This window comes from Budorcas taxicolor, chromosome 3, assembly GCF_023091745.1.
Source record: "Budorcas taxicolor isolate Tak-1 chromosome 3, Takin1.1, whole genome shotgun sequence".
NCBI classification, from domain to species: Eukaryota; Metazoa; Chordata; class Mammalia; order Artiodactyla; family Bovidae; genus Budorcas; species Budorcas taxicolor.
The window spans coordinates 8,160,491-8,181,427 of record NC_068912.1 but is presented as its reverse complement, the minus strand read 5'-3'; the positions used below and the strand labels follow the sequence as shown (position 1 = coordinate 8,181,427).

Sequence of the window (20,937 nt, the reverse complement as noted above, 5' to 3'; positions counted from 1 at the left end):
GCAGTTCCTCTTTAGATGGAGATTTGGGGCTCCTAAAATTTTATCCTGAATAAAGACTTTGGCAAGTAATCTCTTCTGTGGTTACAGTAGCTTTGGGATGAGAAGTGAACAATGTTTTTTTCCCTGATGTGTTGTGTTAGGTTAGATTTATGTCATGGCAACTTTAACATTCTTTATTCTTTATTTCTCAGTTTAGCATCTTGATAAGCTTAATAAATACTTATTTTTAGAGGGATGCTGATTTATATCTTAATAGATAATTAAATGCTTCTGTCCTTTCTCTGATTTCTCTTCCTATAAACTACCCCTGGAGACTCATTCCTAGGAAGACAGTCCTCCCCTGACCTAGATGCTTTCTAGCCATTTTGTTTCCCTGCTCAGAAGCAATCATCGTTACCAGTTTTTTGTGCATTCTTTCTGAGATAGTTCTTTAGTGTATAAGAATATATCTTTTTACCTATTTACCTGTTTTATGGAAATGGTAACATACTATAAACACTGTCCTGCATGTCACTCTTTTCAATATATCTTAGAGATTTTCGACAGCAGTACCTAAAAAGTTTTCTTATTATTTTAACAGGTGCATGGTAGTCTTATCTCATACAGCTGTCATAATCATTTGAGTTTTATGGGGTTTTTTGGTGTGTCTTTTTTTTTTCTTTGTAAACATTCCTCCATTGAATAACTTGGTACTTATTTTACTTTGTTCATATGAAAGTATGTCTGTAGGAGAAATTCTTAGAACTGAAACTAGAGTGTCAGAGGCTAGGTAGTTTTTCGCCTTAGGGGTAGTTGTAATTTGTTCTTCTACTTTAAATGTGTACGAATGACAGTCACAGGGTTTCTTAATGGAACCCATCAATAGGTTTCAGTGTTTCCATAAACCAGTTCCCTTTTCTTCACCTCACTCTGTTCCCTGCATAATTGCTTGTAATACTTTGTATGCATGTACATTTGTCTGGAAAGAGAGTCCTTAGCTTCTGCCTTCCATGGCCTTTTGAGGTGAATGAAAGTCCTTGTTTGCTTGGGGTTTTTTAATAGCTTAGTTGGGCTAAAATTCATATACTATGGAGTTTACCTTTTTATTTTTAAAAATTGTTTACTTTCTTTGGCTTTGCTGGGTCTTCATTGCTGTGCACAGACTTTCTCTAGGTGCAGCAAATGGGGGCTACTCTCTCGTGGCAGTGCATGAGCTTCTGACTGTGGCGGCTTCTCTTGTTGCCGAGCATGGGCTCTGGGGTGCTTGGGCTTCAGTAGTTGTGGCACATGGGTTTGGTTTTCCTGCCGCATGTGAAATCCTGCTGGACCAAGGATCAAACTCGTGTCTCCTGCATTGGCAGGTGGATTCTTAGCCACTAGACCACCAGGGAAGTCTGAGTTTACCCTTTTAAAATGTACTATTTGGTGATAGCTTAGTATATTCTCAGAGTTATGCAACTGTTACTGATGTTTAATTTTAGGATATTTCATCACCCTAAAAAGGACCTCCATTCCTGTTAGCAGTCATTCCTCATCTGCCATCCTCTTCAACCCCTGACAGCTACTTCCTAATCTGCTTTCTGTATAAGGGAAAGTGAAAGATGCTCAGTTGCGTCTGACTCTTTGTGACTCCATGGACTATACTGTCCATGGAATTCTCCAGGTCAGAATACTGGAGTGGGTAGCCTTTCCCTTCTCCAGGGGATCTTCCCATCCCAGGGATTAAACCCAGGTCTCCCACATTGCAAGTGGATTCTTTACCAGCTGAGCCACAAGAGAAGCTCAAGAATAGTGGAGTGGGTAGCCTGTCCTTTCTCCAGCGGATCTTCCTGACCCAAGAGTTGAACCAGGGTCTCCTGCACTGCAGGTAGATTCTTTACCAACGGAGTTATCAGGGAAGGCTTCTTTCTGTATGGAGTTGCCTATCCTGGACATTTCATATCGATAGAATTATACATGATGTAGCTTTTGTGTCTGACTTCTTTTACTTAGCACAGTATTTTACAATATGTATTTGTGTGGTATATGTCAATGTTAACTCCTTTTTATGGCCAAATAATAGGCCATTTTTCAGATATACCACGTTTGGGTTATACATTGATTAGTTGATGGACATTTGGGTGGTCTCCACTTTTAAGCTTTTAGGAATAATGCTGCTTTGAAAATTCATGTGCAAGTTTTTGTAGTCTTTTAAAAACAATTTTTAGTATATAAAGAGTGTTTACAAATCAGAAAGATCCAAGTAAACCCAACAACCAAATGGACAAAATAAGTGAATAGATAATTTACAAAGAAAAATGACAAATTATTTCAATGAAAGTATCATTGGCTGTATAGTCCTGAAGGTGTGCATTCTCCAGAACATTACTGTTCTACAAATGTGTTAGATAATATTGTTAACAGAAGAGAACTTTTGACTGGTTAAAGGTGGTTAACAAATAATACTCAAAGATTAAACCTGTTATGGTTAACATTTTCTGTGGCTCTTACCACCCTTGATTATGAGTTTTAAAGGAAAATTCTTTTTTCTTTTCCTATAACTCCTTAGTGTTATGTTTGTACTGCAGTCTTGTGTGTGTGTGTGTACATGTGTACCAGACCTTGTATATGGTAATAATTTCAAATTTTAAAAAGTTGTAAAAACAAAACTAGTACAAAGAACACCCATGTCCCTGGATTCACCTGTTGTTAACATTTTACCACATTTGCTTTATCAGTTAGTTTTATTTATCTGCCTATTATCCATCTTCATATATATATATAGATACACACACACATTTTTTTCCTGAACTATTTTACAGTAAGTTACATACCTTATAGTTCTTTACCCTTAAATATGTCAGTGTGTATTTCCTCAGAATAGGGATATTCTCTTACATACCCACATCACCTTCATAAATTTGTGTTTGTAAAATACTTTTTTCAGCTGTCAGTATGACAGTTTCATCACTTGAGTTTTTCCCCCTCCAGTATAGGATCCCTGTAGGGTCAGATACTGCACTGAGATGTCATGTCTCTTTGACTTCTTTCAATCTGGAGCATTCCCATAGCCTTTGTCATTTTGACGCTTCTGAGAAGTTCAGCTCTTCTCCAATATAGTTTTGATAAGTACTTCACATTTATTTTCACATAGTCCTATTTGATTCTCTCAAAATCCTTGTAAAGCAGGCTTTGTTCCCATTTTACCATTGAATGAATCAATTGGTTAAATATTTCAGTCAAGGCCATATTACTTAGATGGCTGATATTGATGAAATGGTATGTACCAGACACTTTGTTGTAAGTGCATAAAACCTCCTAATGGCCTTCTCAGGCAAATGAGAGTCCTGATAAATACAGAATAAGGGGCAGACTGAGGGATCTTGGGAGGAGAGTGAATTAGATTTTTATTCTTCGGCTCTGGTTTTCTGCTTTTGTATGAATTAAATGGGGTTTCCAGATTTTGTCTTTTTGTTTTAATCTGATATTTAATATTTGAAATCTGTAAAAATAAGAGCTGGAATGAAGGCAGATATTTGCAATATTACTTTAGTTGAACAGTTTATCAGAGTATCTCTGAGGCACATTGTTGATGGAATTAAGAATTTTTGTTTCCTCACCCAATTTATTCATAGCTGCAGGATATTTCTTTTTAGTGAAACTTACAGCTTCAGTTCAGTTCAGTCGCTCAGTTGTGTCCACATGTTTGCGACCCTATGAATCGCAGCATGCCAGGCCTCCCTGTCCATCACCAACTCCCGGAGTTCACCCAAACTCACCTCCATCGACAGTGATGCCATCCAGCCATCTCATCCTCTGTTGTCCCCTTCTCCCCCTGCCCCCAATCCTTCCCAGCATCAGAGTCTTTTCCAATGAGTCAGCTCTTCGCACGAGGTGGCCAAAGTATTGGAGTTTCAGCTTAGTATCAGTCCTTCCAATGAACACCCAGGACTGATCTCCTTTAGAATGGACTGGTTGGATCTCCTTGCAGTCCAAGGGACTCTCAAGAGTCTTCTCCAACACCACAGTTCAAAAGCATCAATTCTTCAGCACTCAGCTTTCTTCACAGTCCAACTCTCACATCCATACATGACCACTGGAAAAACCGTAGCCTTGACTAGACAGACCTTTGTTGGCAAAGTAATGTCTTTGCTTTTTTTAATATGCTATCAGATTGGTCATAACTTTCTTTCCAAGGAGTAAGCGTCTTTTAATTTCACGGCTGCAATAACCATCTGCAGTGACTTTGGAGCCCAACTTATAGCTTGCTGCTGCTGCTAAGTCGCTTCAGTCGTGTCCGACTCTGTGCGACCCCATAGATGGCAGCCCACTAGGCTCCTCTGTCTCTGGGATTCTCCAGGCAAGGTAAAAAATCTGCCTGCAATGCAGGAGCCACAGGAGACATGAGTTTGATCCCTGGGTCTGGAAGATCCCATGGAGGAGGAACTGGCAACCCACGGCAGTATTCTTGCCTGGAGAATCCCATGGATAGAGGAGCGTGGTGGGTGACAGTCTCTGGGGTGGCAAAGAGTCGGATATGACTGGAGCAACTTGGCACAGTGTGGCATGTGTGTGGCACATTAGTTTACAGAGAACCTTCACGTCCATTAAAGCTGATCCTCACCTCCATCATAGGACCTGCGATAATGGAGTTAGGCTTCAGACCTTGGCTTTCCCTCAGTTCAGCACTGGGGTCTTTACTCTGTGCTCCATCAGTGAGGCTTACAAGGCAGCCCTGACGCAGTGCCAACTTCAAATTATCCGTATCTTGAAACTTGCTGTTCCCTTTTCTCTCTTTCTACAAATGTATTCTCTTAATTAAGAAAAAAATTCAAGCAGATGGTTTTAAGTTTTGTGAGACAAAGTATAAAGATTGACTTTATTTGAACAGTCTGGAATCAGATAAAACAGCAAAGTTAATAGCATCCATATTTTATGATACAGTAGTTATTATTGTGCTACATGGTAATTAAGCACACATGTTTAACATTGGTACTAGAACCATTTTGCTTTTGGATTGGATGAGACCTTTAGAGGATTAAAGTGTCAATTTCCAGTAGACGAAGTTTATTTCTTTTTTATTTAATTGAATAAAGTTTTGTTTGATATAATGAAGAGAGAAAGATTCAGCAAAATGAGAATTAGAACTGATAGATATATAGTAACCTAGTGGTTCGTTTACCTGTATGTTACCAATACATGGTCTGTCTCAAGCTTGTGTGAGATGTTGGGATGTATTTCTTAGCGGTAAAATATTTTAATATCTTTATAGCCATTCAGGACTACGAAGCTCATTTTTTAGCAACGTCACAGAATCAAGGGTCTAAATAGTCTATTTTATTTGTAAGAAGAACATGTCTTGTAGTGTTTATCAGTAACTTAAAATGAAACATAATGCAAAGAGCTTAGGATTTTGACTCTTAAATTGATCCAACCTTCAAAAAGTATTTGTCCATTTGTGAAAGTTCTCCTTTTATGAGACTCTTTTTTAAAAAATATAAATTTATTTTAATTGGAGGCTAATTATTTTACAGTATTGTAGTGGTTCTGCCATGCATTGACATGAATCCTTACATGTGTTCCCCATCCTAACCCTCCGTCCCACCTCCCTCCCCATACCATCCCTCTGGGTCATCCCAGTGGACCAGCCCCGAGCACCCTGTATCATGAATCGAACCTGGACTGGTATCCTTTCACAAATGATAATGTACATGTTTCAATGCCATTCTCCCAAATCATCCCACCCTCGCCTTCTCACACAGAGTCCAAAAGACTGTGCTTTACATCTGGGTCTCCTTTGCTGTCTCGTGTATAGGGTCATCGTTACCATCTTTCTAAATTCCATATATATGCGTTAGTATACTGTATTGGTGTTTTTCTTTCTGACTTACTTCACTGTGTATAATAGGCTCCAGTTTCATGCATCTCATCAGAACTGATTCAAATGTATTCTTTTTAATGGCTGAGTAATATTCCATTGTGTATATGTACCGTAGCTTTCTTATCCATTCATCTGCTGATGGACATCTAGGTTGCTTCCATGTGCTGGCTATTATAAACAGTGCTGCAGTGAACATTGGGGTACATGTGTCTCTTTCAATTCTGGCTTCCTCGGTGTGTATGCCCAGCAGTGGGATTGCTGGGTCATATGGCAGTTGTGAGAGTCTTTCTTACAGTCGAATAAATGTTTAATAATGAAACACTATGTTTTATAGTGCAGTGGCACTAAAGGGAGAGAATTTTTCTGCTTTGGAGTTTTTCCTTTTCTAAGGCATAATGCTTGGTGAAAGAGATGTCTGAAGGCAGGGTGATCAGAAGCAGGGGCTGGGTAGCTGTTCACTCATCTCAATCATGCTGAATCATCTTATACGCCCACAGGGAGATGTGTCAATTGATTAATGGGCCAGAGTATTGATTTTATGTTTGTCGACTGCTAACAGAGGAGGGTAAACTTCCAGATACAAGCAGTTCCATAAGCCTTCAATTTCAAACAGGCGCGTAAATAAAGTAACCACACAGTTCACTGAGTTGAGAGTTCCATACTGTAATGCAAGACTTCCTGTTTGGTATTTAAAAGCAGCGTGGAGCTGTTGTGTAAGTAGCACTGGTCTTGGAATTAACTGCCCTAAACTCTAGCCTTGATTCTTCTACTCTAACAGTATTGAATGATGAGCCTTATTTTAAAGAATCTTGAAAACTATAACAATTTCAACAAGAGGAGATTAATTAAATGTTTTATAGAGCATCAATATAGTTGAAATACTGCGCTGCCATTCTCATGGCATGTCAAAGGTGATCATGATATGTTGTATGGGAAAAAAAAATCAGTTTACAGAACAGTAATTACAGGTAGTCCTTTTTTTCTTTTAAAATATCCTCCCCTGTCAAACAAAGAAACAAACAGTATGCATATGTTTAATATGAAATTTTATTTTATTTCTTTTACTCTCAAAAATACAGAATAATTTAAATATTTTATTCAGTTAGCTGAATATAGCTTGCTGAGATGTAAAGTTGGAGCTCTGTGTTTGGAGTTTCCTATGGACTTCATATATTTTTACTATACTCATCCTTTGTATTTATTGGTAATACTGAGTATTTACTGCATTTTCAGAACTACTGTTATCTCTTTCTACGGGAAGAAATGAATATTTGGCTACAGGTGGTTTTCATTTTTTTAGTATGAGGCATGTGCACTGACAGCCTTTGAAACTTTACGCTGTATAATATGCAGGTGCTTTTATTGTTTATAGAAATCCCTAATCCTGTTTGAAATTTATTAAGTAGTGTGCCATGTGTAAGCCTCCCCAGAGTCCATACATTAATCAGCCTTTAAATAAGTAAGGTTACCTTTTATCCAACTTTTAGTATAAGCTCTTCCATCTGGGAGCCTTCTCTTTCATGTGCTTGCTCAGCATTCTGTGTACTTCAGCACTCTTGTGTTAAGTATCAGTTATGGACACTGGCATTCTCAGTAACAATGAAGATCACTAAGAGTAACAGTAGATCGAACAAAGTGGCATTTCCAGAAAATAGTTGGAAATTGTTGAATAATTAAAATCCATCATGATTTGATGCTGCTCTGTGTGTGTGTTTAGCATTATTGAAGAGTGGGATAGTTATGCCACAGGGAAATTTTGTAGATTGATGGTTATAGAAGTCAGCATTCTTGTGATGTTTCAGTTAAAAAAGAAAAAAAAGAGGGGGGGGAAAGATACACTTCTTGACATCTCATGTAATATTTCTTTTCCTTGTGGATTCTTTTTTTTTTCCTTATGGAGTCTGATTGCTCAGTTGGATTTGGTATACCTCTATTTCTAGAAAATGTAGTATGGGATGGAAATTGCGTTGTTATATCAAAAGAAATCAGCATTAAATTATTTAGTTTTATGTATGTATCTCAGTAAAAGTTATTAAACAGCCACAGTAAAATGTTTACTTTTTTAAAAGTCCTTTACAAAACAGAGAAGTCAGAAATTCTGTCATCTCTATACTCACAATAATAAATTTAGTATTATTTGGTTCTTTTTATGGACTTAATTTTACTATCTCACATTCTCTCTGAAATAGACTAATGCTAAAACACGTTTCACATCTTTGTTTATAAAATATAACAAAAATAATTTTGGTCAGTAAGTTTTGATTATGGTAGATATTGTGGGTCATATCACATAGTTTTGGCTTCCAAGGTATAAAATCTAGGAAAAGAGAGAAAAAGTCAGCATTTTTGAAACAGAGCATTCAGCTGTATCTTCTGAATTATAAGAGCATAAATAATTCAGACAATATTAAAAACTCCAAGTGGTCTATCATAATTAAGAGTTTGGATGGTCCTTAGAATTAGCTTAGTAGAGGAGATAGCATTCTAAATCAGAACACACAGTATGAATAAAGGAACAAGTTAGATATGTGTGAAGATCATGGAATAACCTTGATTGGAAGGTGTGGTGTGAGTAGTTGTAGAGTTGGGAAAGTAGAGAGTGGTCACATTATGGAAGATTTTGAAAGCGAAGGTGGGTAGGTAAAATACATGACTAGCTTGCTTTTGCAACGGAGTAGCAAGATTAAAATGTTTTTAGGAGAAGAAAGTTATCTTAAAAATGGTAGACAGAAGGAGCTTGAAGCCAGTTGAAGTAGTTAGAAGGCTGTTGTTGCAGTAGTCTGGAGATGAGTTAATATGTTAGGGAATGAAAGAAAAATAGGTTACTGGTCACACCTTCCTTTATATCCTAAGAGATACCATTGATAGAAGTTCAGTAGGTTTTAAAGACTAGGTAGAGGGAGATAATGAATTCAGTTGGCAAATGGTGAATTTGAAGTGATGGTAACTCTACCAGCAGAAGTGGCCCTATAAGTAACTGGATAGATGGTTCTGAAAAACAGTCAAGTAATTCAGGGCCTGTGATATAGATTAAAGCTGTATGTATACATATATATAGTATTTCTAAAGGGCAAATTGGAAGATCAATAAATAAATCTTATTTATCAATAAATAAGTCTTTATTTCTGGTGAAAACACCAGAAGAAATCATTTAACATGTTTTAGAAGGCCTTATTTAATCATTTGATTTCAGTTTATTTCATTTGAGTATTTTTTTTAAACACAACCTGTGAGCTATCTTTTGAAAATTTGTTTAAAAATAATTATAAAAATCAGTATATTCTTCACTGATCTGATTCTAAAATCCAACTATTTTTCATTTACTGTAACTTTTCCTAGATTGCTGTGCTAAGGAGACAGCAACGTATGATTAAAAATCGAGAGTCAGCTTGTCAGTCCCGCAAGAAGAAGAAAGAATACATGCTAGGCTTAGAGGCAAGGTTAAAGGCAGCCCTTTTAGAGAATGAGAAGCTGAAGAAAGAGAATGGTTCACTGAAGCGGCAACTGGATGAAGTTGTATCAGAGGTGAGTGCTAGTTAGTGATAGAGGCGAGATGATGGGTTGAAGTATTTTCTTTTTCCTGATAAAGCAATTGGAAATTTTACATTTTAAATTAAATTTTATAAAATAATAATAGGAAAAGGCAGGCACAATAAGCCCAAAAACATTTGTAGTAAGAATAAAGTGTTGGAAAGAGGAGCTTCTGAATTGTACCTCCCAAGCTGTGTATAAAAATTGTCTCCTTTTCCTGGGTTTCTTCTCCCTTATTATCATAGCACCCTTTCTCTGTTGGGTTTTTTTTTTTTTTTTTTGACTAAATGAATCACATCAGGTCTCCTAAGCAGTCCCACTAGGTCTTCCCTAAAATTTAAAAATTTAATGTGTTCTCAGTTCACCCAACCACTATACTCTACTTTGTATTTTATGGCTATGTATCCCAGTGAGGCTAATCATCTTAATTCTGTTCATGAAATGCTGCTTTCAGAATTTCCTACCTCAGTGCTTTCTTGAACCAAACAGATTCCTCTGCCTAGTGAATGGGACTTTTTTGTTTGACTGTGCAGGGCAGCACATGGGATCTTCATTCCCTGACCAGGGACCAAACCCATGCTCCCTGCAGTGGAAGCGTGGAGTCCTGACCACTGGAACGCCAGGGAATCCGCTGGAGACTGGCTTCTTACATTGCTATTTCTATCTTGCCCTGAGCACATGGGAATGTTCCATTATGTTACTGAAAAGAGTGATTTAAGAGAGAGGCAACAGTGCCTTGGGATTCTTTGAAGATTCATAAAAACATAAATTGTTGAATTCTTCCTTTTGGGTGAAGAGGCCTCTGCAACAAGGGTTGCTGTGTCTCTTCTCTCCCACTCCTCTCCTTAGGCTTTTGAAAAGTACTCTTTGCTCATATTTGCATTTTGGTTTTCATTTAAGCATTCTCATAACTGGTAAACAGGAGAGTTATTATTATCTTAGATGTTGCTTTTTGTGAAACTAATGTGTAATTCAGTTGTATTTAATAATGATCATTTTCTTTAGAACCAGAGGCTTAAAGTTCCTAGTCCGAAGCGAAGAGCTATCTGTGTGATGATAGTTTTGGCATTTGTAATACTGAACTATGGACCCATGAGGTAAGTGTATAGATATTTGTTTTGGATACTAATGCTAGAAATTTGAATTCTTATTATTTATTATTTTTACTGTAGTCATAAGCTAGGGAAAAATGGATTTGTTTTTTCCTCCTCAGAGGCAAGATAACAGAAGAAAGATTGGTTCCTCTTTCTTGTTCTTCATGTAGGTCTGGCAGAAAGTAAAGTTCATGTTTTTTTTTTTTAAATGAAAGAAGCCTTGAGTTGTTAAACAGAGCACTGATAAAGCAGAATACTGAACTGAGAAAGATCATGGACCTTGAAATTAGACTGAGTTCAAATCCTAGCTTCCCCACTTAGTAACTTTGTTGTCTTATTCAAGTTACTTAATCTCTCTATGCCTCAATTACTTACCTTTAAAATGTAATTATAATATTACCTCCCTCAATACTATGATACTTGAGTGTCAGTGATTATAAGGCACTTCAATGACTTCCTCCCTAACTAGAACAGTAATTCTGTTTCCTCTTCAGTAGGTTTGGAACAGGAATTAATATAAATATTTTAAGCATTCTAGCTGTTTTTGACACAGGTTTCAGCTAAATCACAACTAAGAAATGCTGCATTTATGTTGAAATCATAGAATACTAGAATTCAAAGGGATCTTAAAAATCATCTTTTTCAGATTCCCACTAACTGTGACATACTCTACACATGAACAAAATCAGCATCCTAGATGTTGGGGAGTCAAAAAGTAGTTAGACAGGGGCCATGCCTTTAAAGATCTCGTGATCCGGCTGGGAGGAGAGACATGTGAAAGGATGACTGTAGCGTAGTGTGAAAAAGGTCATACCTTCAGTGCCGAAAAGAATATAAACGAGAATACGCGTTCCTGGAGGAGAATCTTCATGTCTTATTGATAGATGGTCAAAACACTTTCTTTTGTTGAACGCCAGAATGATGAGGGAAATCCCAGAGAGGAAGCTGAATCTTAAAGTATGATGATCGTTTGCCTGGTGGAAAGTACGGGAAAGGCATCCTGAGGGAGCAGCATGATAAAAGGCACAGTTACTAAATGGCTGACAAGTTCAGAAAAAAAGTGAAAAATCTGGTGCATTTTATGTATGTGGAAGTGTGTGTGAGGAAATACAGCTAGTGATATAAGTGAGGCCAGATAATGAAGGGCTTAGTATGCTGCTATATGCTGCTACTATAAACCAGTCATTCCTGGGTTTTTAGGCAGAGGATAACATAATCAGTTTCGTATCTCAGGAAGACGACTAAAATGACTCTGAGGCTGTGTTATTGAAAATAGTTTGGATGGAGGAGAAACTATTGACAGAGACAGCATGGGATTCTGTTGATGTATGTAAAGCAAGAGATGAGAGTCTAAACTTGGACTGTGGGGATGGAAAGGATGACCTATCCCAGGGTACATCTCTGATGGGATTTGATGATTATTACAGTGTGGAATGTGAGGAAGAAAAGAGAAATAAACATAATTCCAAAATTTTTCTCTTGAGAGACCGAATGGTGATACTCTCATATGAAGTAGCCAACATATAAAGATGAATAGTTTCATGATAGAAAATAATGGTTTTTATTGCTAGTATAAATTTGAGATAGTGACTAGATATTGGGAAATCTGAGGTAATGATTAGATATTCAGTTCAGTTCAGTTCAGTTCAGTCGCTCAGTTGTGTCCGAGTCTTTGCGACCCCATGAATCGCAGCACGCCAGGCCTCCCTGTCCATCACCAACTCCCAGACTTCAGCCAGACTCATGTGCATCGAGTCAGTGATGCCATCCAGCCATCTCATCCTCTGTTGGCCCCTTCTCCTCCTTCCCCCAATCCCTTCCTACCAGTTATCTGATAGATAGACAGAGATGTTAGTAGTAGCTGAGATTATCCAAGGAGAAAAATAGACGACGACGAAGAAGAAGAAGAAGAATCTGAGTGACTCAGCACGAACAATAGATAGACCCAGGGAAAGACACTCAAAGTGAACAGAATTGGGGACAGAATGAGAAGAAAATGATTTTCTGAAGCCAAGGATGAAAAGAGTTTCAGGAGGGGCTTGAGCCATGGTATCACATGTTGAGGGCTTGGGAGAGGCTGAAAACTGAGATGAGAATACTGAATTTGGTGATTAGCAGGTCAGTGGTAATCTTGGAAAGCAGATTTATTAGGGATAGGAGTGAAATCTGTATTAAAATTAGTTGAGAACGGAAAGGAATTGTAAGTTGATAATAATAATCTCTTTTTTATTTATGAAGATTTTAAACAGAAAATAGTATAATAGTTTGATCAGCATGTTTGATGTTGATCAAACATGTTTGATGGCCAAACCAGGTCATTCCCATTTTATTTCTATGTAGTTGTTTTTTAAAAATAAAGTCGATCTCATATTGGAGTTTTGTTGTTGTTTGATGTTAGCACAATTCCCCAGAGCATTTGAAATCTCTTCATGGAGTCCCAGAGACCTAGCTTTTTAATTAGTTAACTGAGACAACTCAGTGAAAAGTCAATTCCAAGTTGACTTATTTTTGAAAGTTGACACTATACTAGACAAGTTACATAAAATATGCTGAAGAGATACCTGAAATAAGCATTTGAATTATTAAAAAAATTTTTTTACTGCTATTTTCATTATTTATTTTTGACATTTTACCCATATCTTTTATATTAAAATTATTTTGTTTTTGTGTTTGAAGACTGGACTCCTTTTTCTTTTTTTAAAAAGTATTTATTTATTTCACTGCATCAGGTCTTAGTTGCGGCATGCAGGGTCTTTCATTGTGGTGCACGGGCTTTCTAGTTGTGGCATGTGGGCCCCCTAGTTGTGTCACAAGGGTTCCAGTGTGCATGTGTGGGCTCAGTAGTTGTTGTGGGCTTAGCTGTCCCATAGCATGTGGGATCTTTGCTCCCCAACCAGGGATCAAAGCCCTGTGCCCTGCACTGCAAGGCAGATTCTTAACCATTGAAGCATTAGGTAAGTTCCAAGGAGTGTGACTTCTTTATTCAAGAAGATCTATCTCTTGATTAATATAGGAGACAAGAGATGTGCTAATCAAAACTTTGTCATCCTGATTTAGAAACTTGAATGTAATTAAATTCCTTGAAAAAAGTGAATTAGATTACTGTAGAGTGAATATAAAGTCGTCAGTTAGTTCAGTCGCTCAGTCGTGTTCAACTCTTTGTGACCCCAGACTGCAGCAAACCAGGCTTCCCTGTCTATCACCAACTCCCAGAGTTTGCTCAAACTCATGTCCATCAAGTCGGTGATGCCATCCAACCGTCTCATCCTCTGTCAGCCCCTTCTCCTCCCACCTTCAATCTTTCCTAGTATCAGGGTCTTTTCCAATAAGTCAGTTCTTCACATCAGGTTTCCAAAGGATTGGGGCTTCAGCTTCAGCATCAGTCCTTCCAATAAATATTAGGACTGATTTCCTTTAGGATGGACTGGTTGGATCTCCTTGCAGTCCAAGAAGAGTCTTCTCCAACACCAAAGTTCAAAAGCATCAATTCTTTTGCACTCATCAACAGCTCTCAAAATGAAGCATTTTATACTGGGACCCTCAGTACCAGATGGAGCTCCATGAATGTAGGTTGTGGTGAGCAGTGCCTACTCTTTGTTGTGGTGCATGGGCTTCTTACTTCAGTGGCTTTTTTTGTTGCACTGCACAGGCCTAGGTGCATGGGCTTCAGTAGTTGCAGCCCGCGGTCTCTGTCATTGTGGGACGCAGGCTTTAGTTGGTCCATGGCTTGTGGAATCTTCCTGGACTAGGGATCGAATTCATGTCCTGTCCATTGGCAGGCGGATTCCTATCCACTATACTACCACGGAATCCCAGAGATACACATTTATATGATTTCTTAAAAGCTATGTGCTTTTAGTTCTTCATTTGTTATCTAGGCTCTATGAGGTGTGGTTCTCATTATTTTTTCAGTCAAACATACAGCATATATTTTTAGATGTTTGCCAAGTGCTGAGCAAGGAACCAGGAATATAAACATGAATAAAAGCATGTCTAGTAAGAGAAGCACATATGTAAACAACTGTAATATGAAAAAACATTTTGTTGATATTGTGTAAAGATAGCATATTCTTGAAGGAACATCAATAACTCTGATGATGGTAGTCACAGCAACTTTTTGTAGTAGCATTTGATGAACAAATAAAGACAGTGGAATTTTGTTGCAGGAAGTGAGAATGGTGTTGGGTATGTCCTGTTGTGAAAGTCTGTATAAGTCAACAGAGATTTTAAAGATAAGATGGGAACAAAAAATTTTTGATGAATTACTGATCTTCACAGATGCTGAGGTGATGGGCGTATCAGAGGATTGGGCTTATTTCCATGAGCAAGTAGATTGACCCATTATGGATGGAGGGAATAGTGGTCTCAATTTATCAATAAAGGTTTGTGTTTAAAAAATTAGATGGATAGTACAAAAAGAGTAATTAAGAATGGGAGAAAGTTGAAAACTTGAAAATCCTGAGGAGCAACCCAAGGAAATCTGTGCCTGTCTTTATGTGAAGGCTTTAAGAACAGAAAGCCAAGAAGTAATGGCTTCTGTTCAGATTTTAAAAAACATGTTTAAAAGGCTTAGACTGAAGATAAAAAAACAGAGAAGAGCTAGAAGGAATGAAGAAATATCAAAATGTCTTAACAAGTTGGAATATCTCAGACACCAAGAAGGAAATAGGAAAGAAACTGGCTACAAAACTCATACAAAGCTGGAGTTAATTCTTCCGGAGAAAATTCGGCACAAACAGTGAAATATCAAAGCTAGAGAGCAACAGTGACTTGAAAGACTGAAATCTACCCCTGAAGCAAATGTTGGGTATGAAGATGTTCCATCGTGTATATTATTCAGAAGTATTTCTTAATTGACCTTACTGTTTGCAGTCTTTTTCACTGCGAGACAGAGGATCTTCTCAGGCCTGGGAGTCTGCCAGAGGAACAGGAACTCCCTAGTTGAACCTTATTAGTACCACCTGGAAGATATTTATTGAACAACTTCCACATCCATGGCCTTGTGTGTGTGTGTGTGTGTGTGTGTGTGTGTGTGTGTGTATAAAGCAAGCATTATTCTACTTTAATTGGTATAGAAACTGCATAGGCTTTTAAATAACAGACCATGAGTTCTAACTCAACTTTTCTTAGGTACCACAAAACTGGCTACAAGTCCGGCCAGACGAATAGACATTTTAATCAGAGATTTCAAAAGCATTTTAGATTTAGGAACCTGAACTCTTTCAGAAGAGATCACATTACCATAATAGTGTTGTTAATGTTGTTTCAGATGTTCAATGTAGAATTGAACTTTTGTGCCTTACTGGTATGGGTCCAAGTGAGAAAATATATAACACACGTTGGCCAAATATAGGTATGCCTTAAGAAACATTTCCTGAAGGCACTTGGTGATGAAATGTAAATACATCTTATGTCTAAAGTAAGAGAGTTTTGTCAAAGTAATGTGTAAGCAAAACTGACTAGTTTGAAGAGTTTTGTGTACCCGAATAGTTATTACACCGAAAAAGAAAATAAACTAAATAGACTTAAAAGGGTTAATTTTTCTGACCTTATTGATATTGTGTAGATGGTAAAGAAGGAATCTAGTGATTTTTGGCACAGGATTCAAGGAACTGGCCTATTCTGGGTGGTCTATAAAAACAGTAACTCTAGGCAGCAGTGAATAGCCAAACAGGACAAATGTGAATTGGTAGGAAACCCTCTTCTCACTTTCTGCTCATCGAGGTTGATTCTATGATTATTAGTCATATTTGATAAAGAACCTGAAATTTAATCCAGATCTCTTTTTTAAAATTATCATTAAAAATTCTGCCTTTTCTACTAAATCCTAAAGCATTTTTCTTTCCCTATCATTATTCAAAAAAACCTTAAGGACATCTATTTTTGGCAAAATAGAGGGCTAGAGGTATAGAGAAACTTTGCATTTTAGAATACCAGAAAATGCTTGGTTAAAAAACAAATCAAAACTCTTATTTCATGGCTGAACTGAAGAAAAAGGAAGGATTTCTTGGAAGCCAGAAATACTGAGCTAACATGACTCCATGCTGGTAAGCTATCATTGGAAGTAGTGTTTGTCCTGGAGTTATTTCCCATCCTTTTGGCCTAGCATCTGGGAACAGGAAAGAGAGCTCTGGACCCACGCAAAGTGAAAAGTTGCAACTGAAGCCCTCCTACCCTCACCCAAATAAAGTCAGGACTTCCAAAGAATACCATTCTTGGTTGCTAAAAGAAAAAAAAGTAGGTTACCATACCACAGAGGGGGAGTGTTGCAAAGTACCTTGACTTTGAGTAGAATTTAAAAAAATTTTCTCTTTACCACAGGCCCTAACTCATGCAGGTTTGAGCCTGAATTTATACTACTTGTGTGGTCTCCAAAACACCAAGACAGAACTCTAGTTTAAGAGATCCTCTGTTGGTGCTACTACTAGTCTCTTGGCCAAAGCAAATGCCAGTCCTCAAAGAAAGGCACTTTAAATAGACATTTGAAAAAATTGCTAAAGGTAGGATTTCAATTGAACATGAATCCGCATCCCCTCACCTCCTCCAAATTGTTAAACACACCAGGAGACAGGCTACCACGAGCAAGAGTTGGAGGAAATAAACTACAGAGTGAAATGCTGAAAGACTACAGATATTTGAATTAATAGATTCAAAATATGAGTATGTTAAAAGAGGGAGTTAGAGTAAGATGAAAGAACAAAAGACTATCAGAATTGATCAGGACATTTTGAAAAAAATCTATAAATGTGATAATTAAAAAGTTTAAATTAGAAAAGTAATGCACATGTTAAAACAAAAAATTAGACACATTTGGAGAAAGAAATAGTAAATGGGAAGATGGAGCTGAAGAAATTATACAGAATGTAACATAGAAACATAGAGATGGAAAGCATGAGAGCTATTAAGAGGCATGGGGTTATACTACCTTAACTAAATAATCAAAGTAACCCATAATCAATAATCAGTCATGAGACATACTGACATCTTGTACCTCCTGATATGATGCACTGAAAGGGCACAATATCACTTTTGGGATAATCTTGCCAAAAATCCGTAACCTGGATTTTATCATGAAGAAACATTAGATAAGGCCAGATTTGAAGGACATCCAAAATCTTTTGTATTCTTCAGAAGTGTCAGGGTATTAAGGAAGAAGGAAAATGGACTCAAAAGATTTTGAGACATAGAAATGAGTAGCCAGCAACAACAAAAACAATGTGAATGAAACTTTTTTTTTTTAGTTCCAAAATATTTACTGAAAGCGTTCAAATCTTTTATGGATGAAGCTAAAACAAGTTGATGGTAGAAAACATTAACAGTGTCTAAAACAAATCAAGACAGAAGTTTAATATTAGCTCCCCCCACTTATCCTTGGGGGTATGTTCCAAGACCCCTCATGGATGGTTAAAATCATGGATAATATGGAATACTATATATATATATACACACACATACACACACACACACACACACACACACACATATATATATATACACACTATGTTGTTTCCATATGTACATACCCATGATAAAGTTTAATTTCTAGGCACAGTAAGAATAACAGCAGTAACTAATAATAAAATAGAACAGTTATAACAATATACTGTAAGAAAAATTGTGTAAGAAAAGCTGTTTCTCAAAATAGCTTATGGTACAAATTAGTACCTTTTCCATTTTAACTAAGCATTTATACACTGTGGCCATAACTTCTGCAGCTTGAGATGTGATGATGAAACTAGTACGGATTTCTTTTCCCTTCTTTGCAGTTTCATGGATAGATTTGTTCTTACATAGGTCTTAGCAACCTCAGCATGCCATGTGTTCCCTTTTCTTATTAAGTACAGAACCTTACCTTTTCAAATAAAGGAAGCACTTTATGACTTCTCTTTGGCATATACAGATTGCAGTGTCCCTGCTCCTGAACTTTGGTGCCATTACTAAGTAAAATGAGGGTTACTTGAGCACAAGCACTGCACTATTGATACTGTGACAGTTGATCTGGTAACTGAGATGTCTGCAAAGTGACTTACCAGTGGGATACACTGAGCAAAGGGATAATTGACATCTTGAAAGGTGGGACTGAGCAGAACAGTTCAAGATTTCATCATGCTACTCAATGCGCAATTTAAAACAATAATTGTTTATTTCTGGTATGTTTCATATAATATTCTAATTTTTTTAGGCTGCACTGAGTCTTTGTTGCTGGGCTCAGATTTCCTCTAGTTGCAAAAAGCAAGGGCTACTCTCTAGTTGCAGTGTGCTGGCTTCTTCCTGTGTAGAGCGGAGGCTCTTGGGCCTGCAGGCTTCCGTAGTTGCAGCCAGGGGCCCAGTAGTTGTGGCTCGCAGGCCCTAGAGGGAGCAGGCTTCAGTAGTTGGGGCTTCCTGGACTAGGGATCAAACCTATGTCCTCTGCGTTGGCTTATCCACTGTACCATCAGGGAAGTCTGTCATTTAATATCTTCAGACTGTGGTTAACCACAGGTAATTGAAACTCCAGAAAGCAATACCACAGATAAAGGGGGACTACTGTAATTTCTGGATGATAATAACTGATAAATTGTGAGGGGTGTAACTGAACTTAACATACTCAAAGTTTGTATTGTTTGAGAAGTGGGTAAAGCTAATGACTGTGTTTAGAATGTTAAGTTGATATTTTAAAGTTTTGAAGGGGTAACCTCTAGCAAAATATAATTAGAGTATATCATAGCTAAGTCTAGTGTATCGTGGAATGAAGTGGACAGATTCATTCCAAAAGATGGCATTAAGAGAGAGATAAACAGCTCAATTATGAAAGCACAAAATACTGTAGTAAAAATGAATCTAGAATATTTTCTGTAATCACAATGAGTGGAAATGTACTGAACTCTGCATTTAGAAGGCAAAGATTGTCAGACTGGATTGGGGAGAAAAGCAAAATTCGGCTTTATGCTGTTTATAAGAGAAACACCTAAAAGCATAAAGCTGCAAAAAAATAGGTGGTCAGAGGATGAAAAAACAAATAGTAGTCAAAAGAAAGCCTAGTATCAGACACATATACTTAAAGGAGAAAAGCAGTGTTAGACTTAGTCACTATATGTTGATTTAAAGGTTGTTTACCAGGAAGATATTATACTTCTAAATTAGTGTGTTCCCAGTAATATTCCTTGTAAACAATTACTGACAGACCTACAGGAGAAAATTGACCTAAAATTGGGAAATTTTAGCATACTTCTCTCAATAATTGATCGACCACGTAGACAAGAAAATCTGCAAAGATACAGAAGATTTGATTATTGTCATTATTAAATTTGATCTGGTGGCCATATGTATATACAACTGCATCTGTCAGTACAGTTTTCCCACCATATGTGAAAGTGCTAAAAAATTAATCTGTACTAGGCCATAAGGGAAATATTGGCAAATTTCAAAAATTAACATATGGAATATATTCACTGTCAGTGCAATTAAGCTGGAAATCCATAACAAAAAAGATGAAACTAAGAACTTCTAAACCACTAAAAATTAAAAGGCACAGTTCTAAATAACCCATAGATCAAAGAAGAAGTCATAACAAAATTTGGTATTAAATTGGATATTAAAATGCTGTTTGTCAGACTTTGTAGGAAGCACTATGCTGTGTGGGAAAAACAAATTGCAGAAAAATATTTAAAATGTGATTATATCAAGTTCAAATCAGGAAAACTGTAGATTATTTATGTATGTGTGTATATGGTATAGGTATAAAGTAAAGCAAGGGAATTGTTATTTTTAGATTTAAGAATTGGCATTGAGCAAATTGAACTCACCCCTAGGCTAGGCTAAGTATTTTTTTAATTGAAGGATAATTGCTTTACAATGTTGTGTTGATTTCTGCTGTACAAGAACCTGAATCAGCCATAAGTGTACATATTTCCCCTCCCTCTTGAACCTCCCGCCCCCACCCAGCCCACCCCTCTGGGTTGTCACAGAGCACCAGGTTGAGCTCGCTGCGTCGCACAGCAAGTTCTTGCTGGCTTGCCCTTTGAGGTATGGTAATAAATGTTTCAGGGCTACTCTTTCAGTCGGTCCCACCCTCTCCTTCCTCTGCTGTGTCCCAGGTCTGTTCTCCTTGTCTGTGTCTCTCTTCCTGCCCTGTGAATACATTCATCAGCACCATTTTTCTAGATTCCATATATATATGTGTGTCAATATGCGATATTTGCTTTCTCTTTCTGACTGACTGCACTCTGTATAACAGGCTCTCAGTTCATCCACCTCGGTTCAGCTGACGCAGATTCGTTCTTTTTATGGCTGAGCAATATCCTGTTGTGTATGTGTGCCACAGCCCCTTGATCTGCTCATCTGTCAGTGGACATCTAGGTTTCGTCCACGTCCTAGCTACTGTCGGTAGTGCTGCAATGAACACTGGGGGCACGTGTGTCTTTTTGAATTACGGTTTTCTCAGCGTATGTGCCCAGTAGTGGGACTGCTGGGTCATATGGTGGTTTTATTTCT

The 20,937-nt window shown here is 37.4% G+C and overlaps 1 protein-coding gene across 1 annotated transcript in view; it reads left to right on the top strand.

Moving 5' to 3' along the window:
* ATF6 (activating transcription factor 6) overlaps nt 1-20,937 on the top strand; it is a 239,137-nt gene that overhangs the window by 48,551 nt on the left and 169,649 nt on the right. The window contains exons 9-10 of the mRNA XM_052637230.1: nt 9,179-9,364; nt 10,376-10,467. Of these exons, the coding sequence (XP_052493190.1) occupies nt 9,179-9,364; nt 10,376-10,467 (278 nt within the window). The remainder of the gene's footprint in view (nt 1-9,178; nt 9,365-10,375; nt 10,468-20,937) is intronic.